General features: G+C 45.9%; 1 protein-coding gene across 3 annotated transcripts in view; it reads left to right on the top strand.

The window, feature by feature from the left end:
- Window positions 1-18,684, top strand: part of SPG11 (SPG11 vesicle trafficking associated, spatacsin) — a 103,077-nt gene extending 84,393 nt beyond the window's left edge. For all 3 annotated transcript variants that reach the window (XM_015142126.3, XM_015142125.3, XM_077939309.1), the window contains 10 exons: window positions 5,605-5,744; window positions 7,190-7,388; window positions 8,090-8,227; window positions 10,254-10,387; window positions 11,708-11,815; window positions 13,651-13,819; window positions 15,063-15,151; window positions 15,357-15,512; window positions 16,665-16,816; window positions 18,078-18,684. In XM_015142126.3, coding sequence (XP_014997612.3) covers window positions 5,605-5,744; window positions 7,190-7,388; window positions 8,090-8,227; window positions 10,254-10,387; window positions 11,708-11,815; window positions 13,651-13,819; window positions 15,063-15,151; window positions 15,357-15,512; window positions 16,665-16,816; window positions 18,078-18,258 — 1,466 coding nt within the window. In that variant the 3' untranslated portion in view covers window positions 18,259-18,684. The remainder of the gene's footprint in view (window positions 1-5,604; window positions 5,745-7,189; window positions 7,389-8,089; window positions 8,228-10,253; window positions 10,388-11,707; window positions 11,816-13,650; window positions 13,820-15,062; window positions 15,152-15,356; window positions 15,513-16,664; window positions 16,817-18,077) is intronic.
- The last annotated feature ends 15 nt before the right edge of the window (window positions 18,685-18,699 follow it).

The raw sequence follows: 18,699 nt of genomic DNA, 5'->3' as shown, positions 1-18,699 counted from the left end.
TGTTGAGTGATTTCATCACTGTGCAAACATCTTAGAGCATACTTATACAAACCTAGGTGGTATAGACTTCTACACACCTATGCCAAATGGTGTATAGCCTATCATTCCTGGGCTACAAGCCAGTACAGCATGCTACTGTACTGTAGTTGATTATAACATAATGGTAAGTATTTGTGTATCTAGACATATCTAAACATAGAAAAGGTACAGTAAAAAATATGATATAAAGATTTTTTAGCTTCAGGAAATAAACAATTGGAGATTTTCATTTAAATTTTTTTTTTTTTTTTTTTTTTTTTTTTTTTTTTTTTGAGACTGAGTCTGTCGCCCAGACTGGAGTGCAGTGGCGAGATCTTGGCTCACTGCAGGCTCTGCCTGCCGGGTTCCATTCTCCTGCCTCAGCCTTCCCAGTAGCAGGACTACAGGCGCCCACCACCACACCCGGCTAATTTTTTGAATTTTTAGTAGAGACGGAGTTTCACCGTGTTAGCCAGGGTAGTCTCGATCTCTTAACCTTGTGATCCGCCCGCCTCTGCCTCCCAAAGTGCTGGGATTACAGGCGTGAGCCACTGCACCCGGCCTAAAAAAAATTTTTTAAATAGTACAATTTGTAAAGGGCTCTTAACGTTAATGGAGCTTACAGGACTAGAAGTTGCTCTGGTTGTCACTAAGTGGTAAATGTGAAAACTTAGGATATTACTGTACATTACTGTAGACTTTATAAATGCTGTACATTTAGGCTACACTAAATTTATTTAAAAATTAAGTAATCGTGGTATGTCACAATGACTATGATGTCACTAGGTGATAGGAATTTTTCAGCTCCATTATAATCTTACAGGATCCTCGTTGTATATGCAGTCCGTTGTTGATAGAAACATTGTTATACAGCACATAACTGCATTTTTCAGTTCTAAAATTTTTATTTTGTTCTTCATATCTTCTATTTCTTTGCTGAGACTTTGCATTTTTCTGTTTGTCTCAGGAGCATTCAGAATTGCTTATTGGAACATTTGTATTATAGCTGCTTTAAATTCTTTGTCAGATGATTTTAACTTTTGCATCATTTTAATGCTAGCTAGCATCTTGTCTTTCTCATGTGAGTTGAAATCTTCTTGCTTTTTCTTTTTTTTTTTTTTTTTTTTAGATGGAGTCTCGCTCTATTGCCCATGCTGGAGTACAGTGGTGTGACCTTGGCTCACTGCAACCTCCACCTCCTGGGTTCAAGTGATTCTCCTGTCTCAGCCTCCCGAGTAGCTGGGACTACAGAAGTGTGCCACCACACCCAGCCAATTTTTTTTTTTTTTTTTTTTTTCAGTAGACATAGGGTTTCGCCATGTTGGCAAGGCTGCTCTCAAACTCCTGACTGCAGGTGATCCACCCACCTCGGCCTCCCAAAGTGCTAGGATTACAGGCGTGAGCCACCGCGCCCAGCCCCTCTTCCTGCTTTTTCTTATACTGAGTAATTTGGGGTTGCATCTGAACATTTTGAGGTTTTTTGTTTTTCTTGTTTTTGTTTTTTGAGATGGAGACTTGCTCTGTCACCCAGGCTGGAGTGCAGTGGTGCAATCTCAGCTCACTGCAACCTCAGCCTCCCAGGTTCAAGTGATTCTCGTGTCTCAGCCTCCCGAGTAGCTGGAATTACCGGTATGTGCCACCACACCTGACTAATTTTGTTGTGTTTTTAGTAGAAACAGGGTTTTGCCATGTTGGCCAGGCTGATCTCGAACTCCTGACCTCAGGTGATCCACCCGCCTTGGCCCCCCAAAGTGTTGGGATTATAGGCGTGACCCGCCACGACTGGCTGCATCTGGACGTTTTGAGTAGTGTATTATTCAAATATACTATTTGAGACTATGGATCTTATTTAAATCCTGTGAAGGATGTTGATATTTTTTAGCAGACAGTTGACCTGGTTCAGACTGAAGTTCCAAACCACTGCCTGTGCGTTGTGGTTTCAGTATCAGTTCATTTTCCTTTGTGGTAGTATTCAGATCTGTCCTGTGTGTGCATGCCACCTAATGGGCAATCTATGACCTTGGTGGCGATCTATGCTAGTTAGGATCAAAGCCATACATGTGTAGTCCAGGAGTGAGCCCTGTAGTTCATAAAAATTTATTGGGTTGCTTTCCTGGGGCTCTCTCAGCTAATTTCTGGTTCCCTGAGGGTTATCTTTTCAGTTCTTCGGCCAAAAGCTGAAGGTTTAGTTACCCCTACTCTGTCTTGCACTATCTTGACTATTCCTACACCCAGGGCCAGGTGACAGGAGGGTAATGCAAAAGCAACAGGGGTCTACTCTGCCCTCCTGAGACCAGAGCGCCCCTGCTCAGGAAAGAAGGCTCCACTGGCTGGGCACGGTGGCTCACGCCTGTAATCCCAGCACTTTGGGAGGCTGAGGCAGGCGGATCACAAGGTCAGATCAAGACCATCCTGGCCAACACAGTGAAACCCCATCTCTACTAAAAATACAAAAAAAAATTAGCTGGGCATGGTGGTAGGCACCTGTAGTCCCAGCTACTCGGGAGGCTGAGACAGAATGGCGTGAACCCAGAAGGTGGAACTTGTAGTGAGCCGAGATCGCACCACTGCACTCCAACGTGGGCGACAGAGCAAGACTCCGTCTCAAAAAAAAAAAAAAGGAAAAAAAAGAAGGCTCCCCTTTCTGAGAGCCTTGACTCTTGCCACTGCAGCCTCTCCCACCACTGCCAGTGGCTTGCTTGGGAGCCAGGACAAGGAAGAACAGGAATTAGGAGTTCCCCTTTTCACTCTTCAAACTGGTACTAGAGAGCTGGAATTTGCACTCTCTCGTACACACACTTCACCTCAGCCCTCAGTTCTTAGGTTTTAGTCAGCACTGCATTCAGGCTAGAGCTTGCTAGAGGGGAAAAATGATAATTCTGGTCATCTTCAATTTGCCTGCTACTTTTTACTTTTCCAGAGTCCTTATTTAGCTGCCACATGTATTGTGTCCAGGTTTTGTGTTGAATTCAGTGGGAAAGATACAGTAGATTGAGCTTATTATAACCAACTTACCTAGAATTGGAACTCCCAGTGAAGGATTTAAGCAGGGAAATAACATGGTCTGAGTTGCATTTTATTTTATTTGTTTTTATCTTTAAGGGTTTTTGTTTGTTTTGTTTTTTTGAGACAGGGCCTCACTTTGTTACCCAGGCTGGAGTGCAGTGGTGCAAACATGGCTCACTGCAGACTCAACCTCCAGGGCTCAAGCAGTCCTCCTGCCTCAGCCTCCTGAATAGCTGGAACCACAGATGCACACCACCATCCTGAGCTAATTTTTAAATTTTTTGTAGAGGTGGGGTCTCACTGTGTTGCCTAGGCTGGCCTCAAACTCCTAGGCTCCAGGGATCCTCCCACCCCAGCCTCCCAAAGTGATAGGATTACAGGCATGAGCCACCACCTCTGACCTACAGCGCTTTTTAATAATATTTTAAAATAAAAATTAACATGTGCTTAGTGTAGCAAATCACATAACATAGAAATGTATAAAGTAAAAAGTCAGTTCAGGCTGGGCATGGTGGCTCACGCTGTAATCCCAGCACTTTGCGAGGCCGAGGTGGGCAGATCACCTGAGGTCAGGAGTTCAAGACCAGCCGGGCCAACATGGTGAAACTTCATATTTACTAAAAATAAAAAAATTAGCTGGGTGTGGTGGTGCACACCTGTAATCCCAGCTACACCAGAGGCTGAGGTAGGAGAATCGCTTGAACTCGGGAGGCAGAGGTTGCAGTGAACCAAGATAGTGCCACTGCACTCTAGCCTGGGCAACAGAGTGAGACTTCATCGCAAAAGAGGAAAAAAAAAAAAAGCCAATTCAACACTACCCCCACAAAATTCCCCAGAATAACTATATATATATATATTTTTTTTTAGACAGAGTCTCGCTCTGTTGCCCAGGTTGGCATGCAATGACGCAGTCTTGGCTCACTGCAACCTCCGCCTCCTGGGTTCAAGCAATTCTCCTGCCTCAGCCTCCTAAGTAGCTGGGATTACAGGCGTGCGCCACCACACCTGGCTAATTTTTTTGTATTTTTTTAGTAGAGACGGGGTTTCAGCATATTGGCCAGGCTGGTCTCAAACTCCTGACCTTGTGATCTGCCTGCCTCTGCCTCCCAAAGTGCTGGGATTACAGGCGTGAGCCACTGCGCCTGGCCCAGAATAACTCTTTTACTTGCTTGGTATGCATTTTCTACTTGTAGGCACACACACAATATTTATTTTTTGCAAAAATGAGATTACATCATATTGATCTACATTTTTCCTGTCAGTACATATAGATCAACCCCCTTCTTTCTAATGGCTGCAGAGTATTCCACTGTACAGATAGATGTACTAAGCTTTACTAATGCTTTATTGATATACATTTAAATTTTTTCTTTTTTTTTTTTTTTTTTTGCCATTACAAAGTGTGATACAAATATTCCTGTTTTTTTCCTAATAAAAATCCTTTATCAAATTAATATCTTCTTCTATTTTAGGCTAAGAGCTTTTTTTTTTTTTTTTTTTTTTGAGATGGAGTTTCAGTCTTGTTGTCCAGGCTGGAGCACGATCTCGGCTCACCGCAACCTCCACCTCCTGGGTTCAAGCAATTCTCCTGCCTCAGCCTCCCGAGTAGCTGGGATTACAGGCATAAGCCACCATACCCAGCTCATTTTGTATTTTTAGTAGAGACGGGGTTTCTCCATGTTGGTCAGGCTGGTCTCGAACTCCCGACCTCAGGTGATCCGCCCGCGTCAGCCTCCCAGAGTGCTGGGATTATAGGCATGAGCACTGCACCCAGCCAAGAGCTTTCTTTTAAAAAAATATCAGGAATAGATTTTAATTTTACTATAAATTAAAGCATATTTGCAGGTGGGTGCAGTGGCCCATGCCTGTAATCCCAGCACTTTTGGGAAGTCGAGGCGGATGGATCAGTTGAGGCCAGGAGTTCGAGACCAGCCTGATCAATATGGCAAAACCTCATCTCCACTAAAAGTGCAAAAATTGGCCAGGTGTGGTGGTGCATGCTTGTAATCCCAGCTACTCGAGAGGCTGAGGCACGAGAATCACTTGAGCCCGGGAGGCAGAGGTTGCACTGAGCTGAGATCATGCCACTGCATTCCAGCCTGGGCGACAGAGTGAGACTGTGTCTTAAAAAATTAAAGCATATTTGCATTTTAGAAATGAGTATGTCGGAGACTGATTGAGGGTAAGGCGCTGGCAGCAGGAGACAGATAACAGCTTCTCAGGATGCAGAGTGATGAAGGCTGGAACTAAGGCCACAACTGTGACTTATTTGATATAGGAAGGAGAATATAGGAGGAGACTCTGGCAAGCATCTTTGGTGCTGATCTCTAGAGCACTCATTAGGTAGCCTTGAGTCTTTGTAGCGTATGAGGTCTTTGAGGTATCCCAGGCTGGAATATCCTGGAAGAAGGCAGTGAAAGAAGTTGAAGTGGGCCCCTGTCAGCAGTGGTCCTGTAGCCCCAATCAGAGTCATGGGAGTGCAGTGCAGGGAGCCTCAAGCAGAGAGGTAGAGCCATAGAGAGCTGGGGAGAGGCCTGAACCTCCCAGCTTGAAGCCCCTCAGACTCGTATTTGCTTCCAGCTTCAAGTCTGGATAGTCAGAAGTTTGTGACAGTGCCCTCCAGTGATGAAGTGGTGACTAACCTGGAAGTGCTGACAAGTAAATGCCTCCATGGAAAGAACTACTGTCGACAGGTCCTCTGTCTGTATGATCTTGCCAAGGTATGTGCCAAGGGGTGGGGCTCCTCTTTCTGAGAGGGAGGGAAATGAGAAGTTTGAGGTTGATTTTGGACATTGCCAAGTTAGCCTTTTAGATGATAATCATGACCTGGGAGTAGAGCTCTTGTCAGGATGTTGGCCCTCATAATTTTATCTTTGGGGAATGGTGGGGAGGACACCAGGCCAGGTGCCAGGGCGATCTGACTCCTGGCTGCAGCTCAGCAAACCAGAAAGCTAGGGTTGTGGGCCCCTGTTTTGTCACCTATAAATGATGATTTGACCATGAGGGTCTCTTCTAGACTTAATATCTTGAGTTTTGCATTATGACTGTTTGGAGCATTCCGTGTGGAATGTGATGCTGTAAAGACAAGAGCCAGAGCGGGCAGAAGTTGTCTGTGCCCCTGTGCTGGTTGGGAGAAAACAGTAGACGGGAAGTAGAAGAGCACAAGAGAAACACAGCCAAACCCCAAAGCCCACGTCTTGGAGGAGACTCAAAGGCTTCTTCGGAAATTGAGGGTTTTGCTGCTGCTCTGGGAATAATAAGGGTTCTTGCATTTTAGTTGGTGTTCTTACATTTCATAATATTTTTAAAAATCAGGCCGGGCACAATGGCTAACACCTGTAATCCCAGCACTTTGGGAGGCTGAGGCAGGTGGATTACTTGAGGTCAGGAGTTTGAGACCAGCCTGGCCAACATGGTGAAACCCCATCTCCACTAAAAATATAAAAATTAGCTAGGCATGGTGGCAGGCGCCTGTAATCCCAGCTACTCGGGAGGCTGAGGCAGGAGAATCACTTGAACCTGGGAGGCGGAGGTTGCAGTGAGCCAAAATCACGCTAATGTACTCCAGCCTGGGTGACCAAAAAAAAAAAAAAGCCAGGTGCGGTGGCTCATGGCTGTAATCCCAGCACTTTGGGAGGCCAAGGCAGGTGGATCACTTGAGATCAGGAGTTCAAGAACAGCCTGACCAACATGGAGAAACCCCATCTCTACTAAAAATACAAAAATTAGCTGGGTATGGTGGTGCACGCCTGTAACCCCAGCTACTTGAGAGGCTGAGGCAGGAGAATTGCTTGAACCCAGTAGGCAGGCAGCAGTTGCAGTGAGCCAAGATTGTGCCATTGCACTCCAGCCTGGGCAACAAGAATGAAACTCTCTGCCGCCCCCGCCCCCCAGCCCCCAACCAAAAAAATCAGTGCTCAACAAGAGAATCACCTGATGCTTTCTGAAGACAAGTCTGTCTTTTACCTGGATTTGGCTTTGGTGAAATGATAGAAAGGGTTAGAAAACAGTAGTTGCTTTTTCTAAGGTTCCTGCTGAGGGTGAGTAGTCTTTAAGCTCAGAAAACAGAAACAGTGGAGTCTATCCACATCAGATTTCAGAAAGGGCTCTTTTGCTTTTCCCTGGCTTCTAAAAGTGGCCTTGACTGGCTTTGTCTTCCTCTCAGGAGTTGGGCTGTTCCTACACAGATGTTGCTGCTCAGGATGGTGAAGCCATGCTCCGGGAAATCTTGGCCTCTCAGCAGCCTGATCGATGCAAACGAGCCCAGGCCTTCATCAGCACACAGGGCCTTAAGCCAGATACTGTGGCTGAACTCGTGGCAGAAGAGGTGACACGGGAGCTGCTTACTTCATCACAGGGAACAGGTGCCCTACCCCTCAGCGATTGCCAACCTTTCCGACAGCATTCTCTAGTTCCCAGTGTTAAGGATTTGAATGTTGTGCTTATATACACCCTGTATGTGGTTCTCTCAAGTTTCTGGATTCCAGTAATGTATTTTGTTTAAATACAACAAAATACATGTACAAAATACATGCTGTTACTTTTTATTGTTTTATGATTACATTGAGAGTAGCTGTGGCTTTCTGAGCTACAGAACTGTCCTGGCTGGGCAGGGTGGCTCACACCTGTAATCCAGCACTTTGGGAGGCCAAGGCTGGCGGATCATGAGGTCAGGTGATAGAGACCATCCTGGCTAATATGCTGAAACCCCGCCTCTACTAAAAATACAAAAAATTAGCTAGGCATGTTGGCTGGCACCTGTAGTCCCAGCTGCTGGGGAGGCTGAAGCAGGAGAATCGTTTGAACCCGGGAGGCCAAGGTTGCAGTAAGTCAAGATCACCCCACTGCACTCCAGCCTGGGTAACAGAGAGACTCTGTCTCAAAAAAAAAAAAAAAAAAAAAAAAAAAACCTGTTCTATAAAATGACCAATAGGCCAAGGGTTTCAAGCTCAGCACGTGGAGAGCTGCAGAGCTCCATTAGCATCACCTCCTGGTGCCCAAGCCTGGGCAGAGCGGGCCTCTCTTATGATAAAACCAGCGCCTGTCTTCACACCTCTCTGTACAGGACATAAGCAGATGTTCAACCCAACAGAGGAAAGCCAGGCATTTCTTCAGCTGACCACTCTGTGCCAAGACCACACATTGGTAGGCATGAAGTTGTTGGATAAGATTTCCTCCGTTCCCCATGGGGAATTGTCTTGCAGTAAGTTATTGGCCTTTTTCTTACATATTTTGGCCCTAAACAGGTCTCTCCCAGTCTCTCCAAAACTTGATTTGGGTCCTTGTTCCTGCTCTGGATACCTAGCCCTCCAGCAGGGGTTATAAGTTCTTGGTAGAAAGCCTTAACTTCACTGAAGAAAATTTAGAAAGTATGGATGAGTACCCCCAAATTTAAAACCATACAAAAAGGTAACCTTTACTCAACATGCTTATTTCACTCTTATATTGCCCTGCAAAGTGAATATTATTGTCCGCATTTTAGAAGGGAGACAAACTTTACCTTAGGAAAGCTGATCACATCTGTTAAGTGGCAGAGCTGGTGTTCAAACCCAGGCTGTGGATTTCAAAGCCTGTTTATTGGCCGAGCGCGGTGGCTCAAGCCTGTAATCCCAGCACTTTGGGAGGCTGAGACGGGCGGATCACGAGGTCAGGAGATCGAGACCATCCTGGCTAACACGGTGAAACCCCGTCTCTACTAAAAAATACAAAAAACTAGCCGGGCGCGGTGGCGGGCGCCTGTAGTCCCAACTACTCGGGAGGCTGAGGCAGGAGAATGGCGTGAACCCGGGAGGCGGAGCTTGCAGTGAGCTGAGATCCGGCCACTGCACTCCAGCCTGGGCGGCAGAGCGAGACTCCGTCTCAAAAAAAAAAAAAAAAAAAAAAAACAAAGCCTGTTTATTTTCCATGATGTCTAACTCATTATAGGCCTTCATTAGAATGTGTGATAGGTTCTTTTTTAAAAAATGACATTATACTCCATATAGTTTATAATTTTTTTACTTTATGAATATGCTGTCATTAACATTTTTCATGGCATTGAATATTCTCCTATATAACTTCTAATGGTTACACAGATTTCTCTTATATATAATGAAAAATTGTATTTTAGAATGGGAACAGTGGCCCATGCCTGTAATCCCAATGCTTTTGAGAGGCCGAGGGCAGAGGATAATTAGAGGGTAGGAGTCTGAGACCAATCTGGGCAATATAGTGAGACCCTGTCATTACAAATATTTTTAAAAACTTAGCGGGGCACGGTAGTGCACACCTGTAGTCCCAGCTACTTGAGAGGCTGAGGTAGGAGGATCCCTTGAGCCCAGGAGTTGGAGATTGCAGTGAGCTCTGATTGCAACACTGAACTCTAGCCTGGGGAACAGAGTGAGATCCATCTCTAAAAGAAATTTAAATAAAAATAGCCTTCTATATCTCTTCTCGGTCCAGTTCAACAGTATTTACTGAGTGTCAACTGTGTGCCAGGCACTATAAGCACCTAGGATATGGTGTATAAGCAATTCCTGGAGCTCAGACTAGGGTCTTAATACACAGTAAGAGCCAGAATGATGGGGTCAAGATACAGTTCTGGAGGAAATGTTCAAACGAAGGCCTAAAGGATTCATTGTCAGGGATGCTTAGTAGTCAGGAGGACTGGAGAGGGCCCTGCAGATGCAAAAGCCCAGAGGTTGCAGCATGTTTTAAGGATGGAGACCTTTTTCGGTCCTCACATTGCAGGTGTTTTTCCCAGTGTGCCTTTTAATTGTGCTTACAGTGATTGTAGCATTTTTAAATCTGTACATGTCAGATCTTTCACTACTCTAGAAAGCCAGAACACCAAATGGCACTTGATTAGGCCCTGAGACCTTCCGCTGGGATAACAAGCAGAGAATGCCCTTGGATTCATGTTGGCAGGAACTCCATCAGTTTGTCTGCAGGAAGTTTCTCCATGTTTAGAAGGCGAGGGTGCTGTGTTCTCATTTTGGGGGCCTTCTGGGGATAGTCACTACATGATTGTCTTTGAGGATTGTGCTATGACTGAGAGAACTATTTGGATGTCACCAAGGGGCTGTCTCAGAGCTAGAGCTGCTGAGTTCACGGACCTTGGAGGGCTGGTGGGAGGGACCTCTCCAGACAGGCCCCTTCTCCACCAGGCCCTTTTTCCCTCCTGCCAGGCAGAGGTTGACAGTAGGCAGCCAGGGTTCATAATCCTATCTTACCAGTGCCTACCCTCCCAGCCACAGAGCTCCTGATCCTGGCCCATCATTGCTTCACCCTGACGTGCCACATGGAGGGCATCATCCGAGTCCTACAGGCCGCCCGGATGCTCACAGATAACCACCTAGCCCCCAGTGAGGAGTATGGGCTGGTGGTAAGTAACCCCCTCAACCCGTCTCCATCCTGTGGAAACCTTTGAGAGGAGTAGGAAGGGTGGGGGCCAGCCCAGAGCTGATGTAGTTGTAGGAAGTTCTGCCCATCTGGATACCACTACCTACTTGAGAGTCGGCTGGGCAGCCCAACCCTCTGCTCCAAGTTAGGATTTCTGTCAGAATCAGCGGTTGCTCCAAAGGAACAAAAGGGAGAAGATCCCTGCCAGGTTCCGGGGCCATCCCACCTCCTTGTCAGGGCAGTTAACTTTTCTAGAGGGCTAAGACAGCTGCATTTTTCCCCAAAACGAGGTTTGAACCTTCTCCCCACCTCTGAATTGAAGTAAGTTGGCAACTCAGTTCCCATGTGCCTCCCTAAATTCTCTGGGCTTGAAACCGACCTGAGTTACTGAGCAAGCCACTGGGCCACTGTGATGAGTAGCGGTGAGAAGAGGAAGAGTGCCTGCCCAGGAGAATGGTACTTTAGCACTTGAGAGCCACATTTTTTTTTAAGACGGAGTCTCGCTCTGTCACCCAGGCTGGAGCGCAGTGGCTGGATCTCAGCTCACTGCAAGCTCCGCCTCCCAGGTTTACGCCATTCTCCTGCCTCAGCCTCCCAAGTAGCTGGGACTACAGGCACCCACCACCTCGCCCGGCTAGTTTTTTGTATTTTTTAGTAGAGACGGGGTTTCACCATGTTAGCCAGGATGGTCTCGATCTCCTGACCTCGTGATCCGCCCGTCTCTGCCTCCCAAAGTGCTGGGATTACAGGCTTGAGCCACCGCGCCCAGCCTGAGCGCCACATTTAAGGACAGCAAAGCCGGGTGTGGTGGCTCACACCTGTAATCCCAGCACTTTGAGAGGCCGAGGCAGGCGGATTGCCTGAGGTCAGGAGTTCGAGACCACCCTAACACGGTAAAACCCTGTCTCTTTACAAAAATTAGCCAGGCATGGTGGCGCACGCCTATAATCCCAGCTGCTCAGGAGGCTGAGGCAGGAGAATTGCTTGAACCTGGGAGGCGGAGGTTGCAGTGAGCTGAGGCTGTGCCACTGCACTCCAGCCTGGGTGACAGAGCAAGACTCCGTCTCAAAAAAAAAAAAAAAGAAAAAAGAACAGCCAATGGTGGCCCAGTGACTGACATTTCTGAATTCTCCAGAGGCTCCCTGTTGGGTATGGGGCGGGGGAGCAAAGCATGGTAGCCTGGAAATTGGCCCTTCTCCTCCTGGAGCTTGGCATCTGAAAGCAGCCACTGATGGTAGTGGTCTGGCTCAGAGAACTCCAGACTCCAGGTGATGCTGATGCGAGCTGTCCTCCCACTTCACAGGTACGGCTCCTCACTGGCATTGGAAGGTACAACGAGATGACATACATATTTGATTTGCTGCATAAAAAGCACTACTTTGAAGTGCTGATGAGGAAGAAGTTGGATCCGGTAGGTGCAAAGTAACAAGCTCCAGGATGGGGTGTACTGCTGACAATTCAGGAGCCTCAGTTTTTCTCAGGAATAATCTCAGTCATGCTAGACTCTTAGGAAAACGGAGGGAATGAATTGGGGACCTCCCCAAGACACACACTATCACCAGTGGCTTCAGATTCTGGTTCAGATCAGTCAGTGAATATGCTGATGCTATATGTATTTATATGTGTGTGTGTGTGTGTGTGTGTGTGTATATATATATATATATTTTTTTTTTGAGACGGAGTTTCGCTCTTGTTCTTGTTACCCAGGCTGGAGTGCAATGGTGTGATCTCAGCTCAACCTCTGCCCCCTGGGTTCAAGCGATTCTCCTGCCTCACCCTCCCAAGTAGCTGGGATTACAGGCCCACGCCACCACGCCCGGCTAATTTTGTATTTTTAGTGGAGACGGGATTTATCCATGTTGGTCAGGCTAGTCTTGAACTCCCAACCTCAGGTGATCCACCCATCTCGGCCTCCCAAAGTGCTGGGATTACACTATGCCCGGCCAATGCTAAATACTGAAGAAAATAAGTTTGTCCTCCTCCACCTTAGCCTCTGTCACCTGCCTATGCTGTCTTAAATGCCTTCTCTGGCAAGGGCAAAAACCCTGAGAGCCAGGCTGAAAGTGGATTGTCTAGCTGTGAGGTTGTTTGAGGGCTTTTAGAGTGGAGAGTTTTCAGGACACTGTGAAAAATTGTGCTGCTAAGAGCCAAGTTAGGAATCAAACACAAAAGTTTAGACTAAAAAGCTGTGGAGCCATTTATGATGATGAACAGGAAGGCGGCTTGGAAGCAAAGGCCTGACTTGGTTAGGTCTTGGGTTCTGAGAGCCCGTCTGTCCTGAGTGTGCTCTGTGACACCAAGCATATCCCTCACAGTACCTGTTTCCAGATCATTTGTCTGGATGACTCATTGCTTCTGCTCATTTCACCTTTGGCTTCTGGGAATATGGGCCCAGCCAGGCAGGATTAACAGACAAAGCAGAAAAAAATCTCTCTTTAATATTGGGCCAATTTCAGGACAGACCAATCTAGTCATCAAGTGAGGAGCAAGTCCTGGACATAGGTGCATCTTCAAGATCCCCAGAGGGTTTTTAAAATTGTTTTTTAGGCAGTTTTCCTTCTGCATTTATATATTCCTTTAATAACTTTTCTGGTTACAAAAGTAATGCATATTCCAGGTAAGACACTTGGAAAACAGAACAACACAGAAAAAGCCCTCAGTATCCATCATCCAGAGACAGCCACTAACAATTTGGTATAGGCCCTTTCTTTGAACATGTACCTGAAAACATCTATATATAATTACATTTTAATAAGACTTATACAGTGAAGGTATGAAATATCCTGCTTTTCTCACTTAACAAAGTATATCATGACTATTTCCCAAATCAACAAATCATCTCCTACATAAGTTTTAATGGCTACATGGTATTCTCTTCCCCTGATTTTGGATATCTGGATTATTTCTAATTGTTTGCTATTAAATATCCCTGTTACATTCATCTTCTCTGCTTATCTCTTTAGGGATAGATTCCTAGAAATTGAATTGTTAGATCAGCTTATGCGAGTGTAATTTTAAGGCTTCTCCCTTTAGAAAAGTTTCGCCTTTCACACTCCCAACAGGAAAGCGCACATGCCTGTTTCCTCATACTTGGGACAGCATAAAACTTGTATTCATTCTCATTTTTGCTCCTCTCTTCCTTTTTCTTGGGAGTTTTTAAGGAATGCAGAACCAGATGACTCAGCTAGTCCTGTCTGCCTTGCAGTCCCTGACTGACACCTTGCTATTCCCTTTTATTCTTGGCAGAGTGGTACCCTGAAGACAGCCCTGCTGGACTACATCAAACGCTGCCGTCCTGGAGACAGTGAGAAGCACAATATGATTGCCCTGTGCTTCAGCATGTGCCGGGAGATTGGCGAGAACCACGAGGCAGCTGCCCGCATCCAACTGAAACTGATTGAGTCTCAGCCCTGGGGTGAGTGAGGTCACAGCAGCACTACCAGAACAGTGCTGCTAGCCGGGTAAAATGCTTTATCCCCAGGCTGGAGTGCAGTGGCATGATCTCAGCTCACTGCAAACTCTGCCTCCTGGGTTTAAGTGAATTCTTCTGCCTCAGCCTCCCAAGTAGCTGGGACTACAGGCATGCGCCACCACACCTGGGTAACTTGTATTTTTGTTTGTTTGTTTTTTGAGACGGAGTCTCGCACTGTCACCCAGGCTGGAGTGCAATGGTGTGATCTCAGCTCACTGCAGCTTCCGCCTCCCAGGTTCAAATGATTCTTCCGCCTCAGCCTCCCAAGTAGCTGGGATTACAGGCAACTGCCACCATACCTGGCTAATTTTTTGTGTTTTTAATAGAGACAGGGTTTGACTACGTTGGCCAGGCTGGTCTTAAACTCCTGACCTCGTGATCCACCCACCTTGGCCTCCCAAAGTGCTGGGATTTACAGGCATGAGCCACCACGCCCGGCCCTGGGTAAAATTCTTACAGCAAAGGACGAGCCCATGAGATTGGCTATTAGAAGAATCTTGAGGTAGGTGGCCCGGTGCGGTGGCTCATGCCTGTAATCCTAGCACTTTGGGAGGCCGAGGCAGGTGGATTGCCTGAGCTCAGGAGTTCAAGACCAGCCTGGGCAACATGGTGCAACCCTGTCTCTACTAAAATACAAAAAAAATGAGCCGGGTGTGGCAGTGTGCACCTGTAATCCCAGCCACTCGGGAGGCTGAAGCAGGTGAATCACTTGAACCCAGGAGGTGGAGGTTGCAGTGAGCCAAGACGGCACCATTACACTCCAGCCTGGGTGACAAAGAGAGACTCTGTCTCAAAAAATATCGCTCAGCAGGAACCCCACGTGGGCAGACAGATGGAACAGAGACTTGGAAAACATTTGCACCTTAGGATTATACTCTTGGATCTATATAGCCTGTATATCCAGGGTATCATTCACCAGGAACCAACATGCATGTTGATACCATGTAAGTCTTCCTTGATGTTTCAGAGAAATGAGGCATTAGAGGGGGCACTGAATCCTACTTCAGAGTGAAGTTAAACAATAGGCATATGCATTTCCGGCCCAGTAACCTTTATCTGAGTGAGGTGTTCCTGCCTCGCTGTGAACATGGCTGGGATGTTTCTATTCTAGCCCCCATCACTATGAGTGGGATGATAACAGTTGGCTTTGGGAGTCAGACTTGGCAAATCTTTATTTCCCCTACAGAGGACAGTCTCAAGGATGGGCACCAACTGAAGCAACTGCTGCTGAAGGCCCTGACTCTGATGCTGGATGCAGCAGAGAGTTATGCCAAGGTAACCAAAGGCTTTTTCCAGACTGGCCTTAGGACTTGCTGTCTACAGTAAAATTCTTTCCTTTTGTCCTTGGGCTCTTCCAAGGGAAGGGGGAGGGCATCATAGGCCAACCAGGAACAGAAAGGGTGAATACTCTTGTGAGGGTTCACACAGGAGGTAACTACGTCTTTCTCTACGTGTGCCTCTCTCCACCCTTGTTCCTCAGGACTCCTGTGTGCGACAGGCCCAGCACTGTCAGCGGCTCACCAAGTTGATAACTCTGCAGATTCACTTTCTGAACACTGGCCAGAACACCATGCTCATCAACTTGGGCCGCCACAAGCTAATGGACTGTATTCTGGCCCTACCTCGGTTCTACCAGGTGAGCAAGAAAGCAAACTCTAGGCAGCACTGCTAGCATCCTTTCTCCTTCTGTCCCACTCATGGAACCAGAGGTAAGGTCTCAGGGCTAGTGACAGAACCAGGACAGTCCAGTTCTGACTTAACTGATACCAACAGAAAATGTCAATTTGATGTATTTCTCTCTAGTATGTTGTTGGGCAGAGGTTAAGAGAATGGTAAGATAGTGCTGTCTCCCTTTCCTGTGCTATTAAGACAGCAGAGAGGCAGACACCTTTGGCCCTTTAGACTATCTGTCCCCAGCCTCCAGGCTGCGGACTGGTACTGGTCCATGGCCTGCTGGGAACCAGGCTACACAGCAGGTGAGCACCAAGCAAGCAAGCATTACTGGCCTGAGCACCACCTCCCGTCAGATCAGCAACAGGACTATATTTTTATAGGAGTATAAACCCTGTTGTGAACTGCACATGCAAGGGCTCCTTATGAAAATCTAATGCCTGATGATTGAGGTGGAACATTTTCATCCCAAAACCATCCCTCCCAGTCTGTCATTGATGCCAAAAAGGTTGGAGACCACTGTCTTAAGACAGTTGAGGTTCAGAGTAATACTCTTGCTAGTGGTCCTGCAAGAACCTCCTAGCCCTAGCAGTTACAGAATGGCACACTCAGGTTAGTAGGTTAGTACAGGAAGTCAGGGAGATTGGTTCTCGCCCTTTAAAGAAGTGAATTATCAGGGAATCAGCCCTTTCACTGTTCCTTATACTGCTGAGTTAATGGGAGTGATATATTCTTAGCAGTCTTAATTCATTGTGAGGAAGATTAAAAACACTGAAAGCTGGGCATGGTGGCACATGCCTGTAGTCCCACATATGCAGGAGGCTGAGGCGGGAGGATCCTGAGCCCAGGAATTTCTGGTCCAGCCTGGGCAACATAGTGAGACCATGTCTCTTTTTTTAAAAAGGTTTAAGATAATTTGGGGATTTATGGGAGAGAAAATGCCAAACACACACCAGACTTTTCACCACCTCCGATACATAGAGCCTTTTTACATAATTGGTAATGATCATATTCACTACACGAGTGAGCATACAGTATTGTTTTCTACAACAGTTTGTTTTTGATTTTACATCAGATGGGCTCTGATGGTGTCCTTCTTCACTTCTCTCCTTTTAAGGCTTCTATTGTGGCTGAGGCCTATGATTTTGTTCCAGATTGGGCTGAAATTTTATACCAGCAAGTGATACTTAAAGGAGACTTTAATTACTTGGAAGAATTTAAGCAGCAAAGGTTATTAAAGTCCAGTATATTTGAAGACATTTCCAAAAAGTAAGTATTAAAAGCTGACCGTAAACATTTATCCTTGCCTCTGCTTTGAGGTGAGACAAGTGTTAAGAATTTTATGGCTAAGTACACCATGCCTTTAGATTACCTCTACTTAAAATGGCAAAGCAATATCAAGAATCCTTATTGGGAAGAGTCTTTTAACAGATTTATGCAAACAGATGAACAAGAACAGTTTGCTTATAGTGCTTTGTACTTTAAAATGGGAGGATAGCTACTCATTGCCAAAAACCTAAAACAATGGCCAGGCACAGTGGCTCACGCCTGTAATCTGAGCACTATGGGAGGCTGAGGTGGGAGGATCACTTGAGGTCAGGAGTTCAAGACCAGCCTCACCAACATGGTGAAACCCTGTCTCTACTGAAAATGTAAAAACTAGCTGGGTGTGGTGGTGGGCGCCTATAGTCCCAGCTACTTGGGAGGCTGAGGCAGAAGAATCGCTTGAACCTGGGGGCAGAGGCTGCATTAAGCCGAGATCGTGCCACTATACTCCAGCCTGGCAACAGTGTATGACTCTTACCACAAAAAACACTAAAACATCAGAGGTGCCTTTTGGAGTACTAAACTTAACTCTATAAGGTGAGCATTAACATACTCATTTTTAATAAAGTATTTTATCAAGCACCCACAATACTAGTCTGAGATAACCCAGACTCCAGCACTGTCTCCTCTATAGGTAATAGTAAGTGGTACTTCAGAGCTGACAGCCCTCACTCAAAATACAATATCCTAAGGTGGGCACAGTGGTACACACTTGTAGTCCTAGTTACTTAGGAGGCTGCAAGAGAAGCACTTGAGCCCAGGAGTTCACAACTCTGAAAAGCCACTGTACTCCAGCCTGGGTAACACAGTGAGACCTCCATCTTTTATTTAGAAGAAAAGAAAAGGAAAAAAAAAAAAACAAAAAACGGGCAGGCACAGTGATTCACGCCTGTAATCCAAGCACTTTAGGAGGCTGAGGCTGGCAGGTAACTTGAGGCCAGGAGTTCAACACCAGCCTAGCCAACATAACAGAACCCTGTCTCTACTAAAATTACAAAAATTAGCCAGGGTGATGACACATACCTGTAATCCCAGCTATCAGGAAGCTGAGGCACAAGAATCACTTGAACCCAGCAGGCAGAGGTTGCAGTGAGCCAAGACTGCTCCACTGCACTCCAGCTTGGGCAACAGAGTAAGACTCTGTCTCAAACAAAACAAAAAAACAACAGTTATCTTAACCTGTACATTATGTTTCTTTATCTAGATATAAACAACATCAGCCTACTGACATGGTCATGGAAAACCTGAAGAAATTACTCACATATTGTGAAGATGTTTACCTGTATTACAAGTTGGCATATGAACACAAGTTTTATGAAACTGTAAATGTGCTTCTGAAGGACCCTCAGACAGGCTGCTGTCTAAAGGACATGCTAGCAGGTTAGATGATTTCATAGGTGCCTGTTTTCTTGTACTGTTAGCAGGTTCTGACAGATGAGATGAGTAGAATAATGCATTGGAGATCTTTGTTAAAGTTGAACAATCCCAGTACTGTACCATATCAGTCCTTTGTGGGTAGTAGGCAGCAAATGAGAAACTTTTCAGAAGGAAATTCCTATTTGAAATGGACTGATTTTAGATGACTGTTCATCTATACCATTTTATATAGATACTAGTATTAAGATCAAAAGCTTCCTCTTCCTCAGGACAGCTTCTACTTTAGATGATCCAATAGTAATTAAAGAATATACCTGTACCTGCAGATTCCAGTTTCAAAGAAATTTAATATTATTTACACAGTTAAGGAACAGGTGATACATTTTCATTTGTTAGAAACTGATCTTTCTGTAATAAAATAGATTTTCAATTCAGTGTATGTCATTATT

The sequence above is a fragment of the Macaca mulatta genome, chromosome 7 (genome assembly GCF_049350105.2).
Source record: "Macaca mulatta isolate MMU2019108-1 chromosome 7, T2T-MMU8v2.0, whole genome shotgun sequence".
NCBI lineage: Eukaryota > Metazoa > Chordata > Mammalia > Primates > Cercopithecidae > Macaca > Macaca mulatta.
This window is presented reverse-complemented; position numbering and strand designations above follow the sequence as displayed.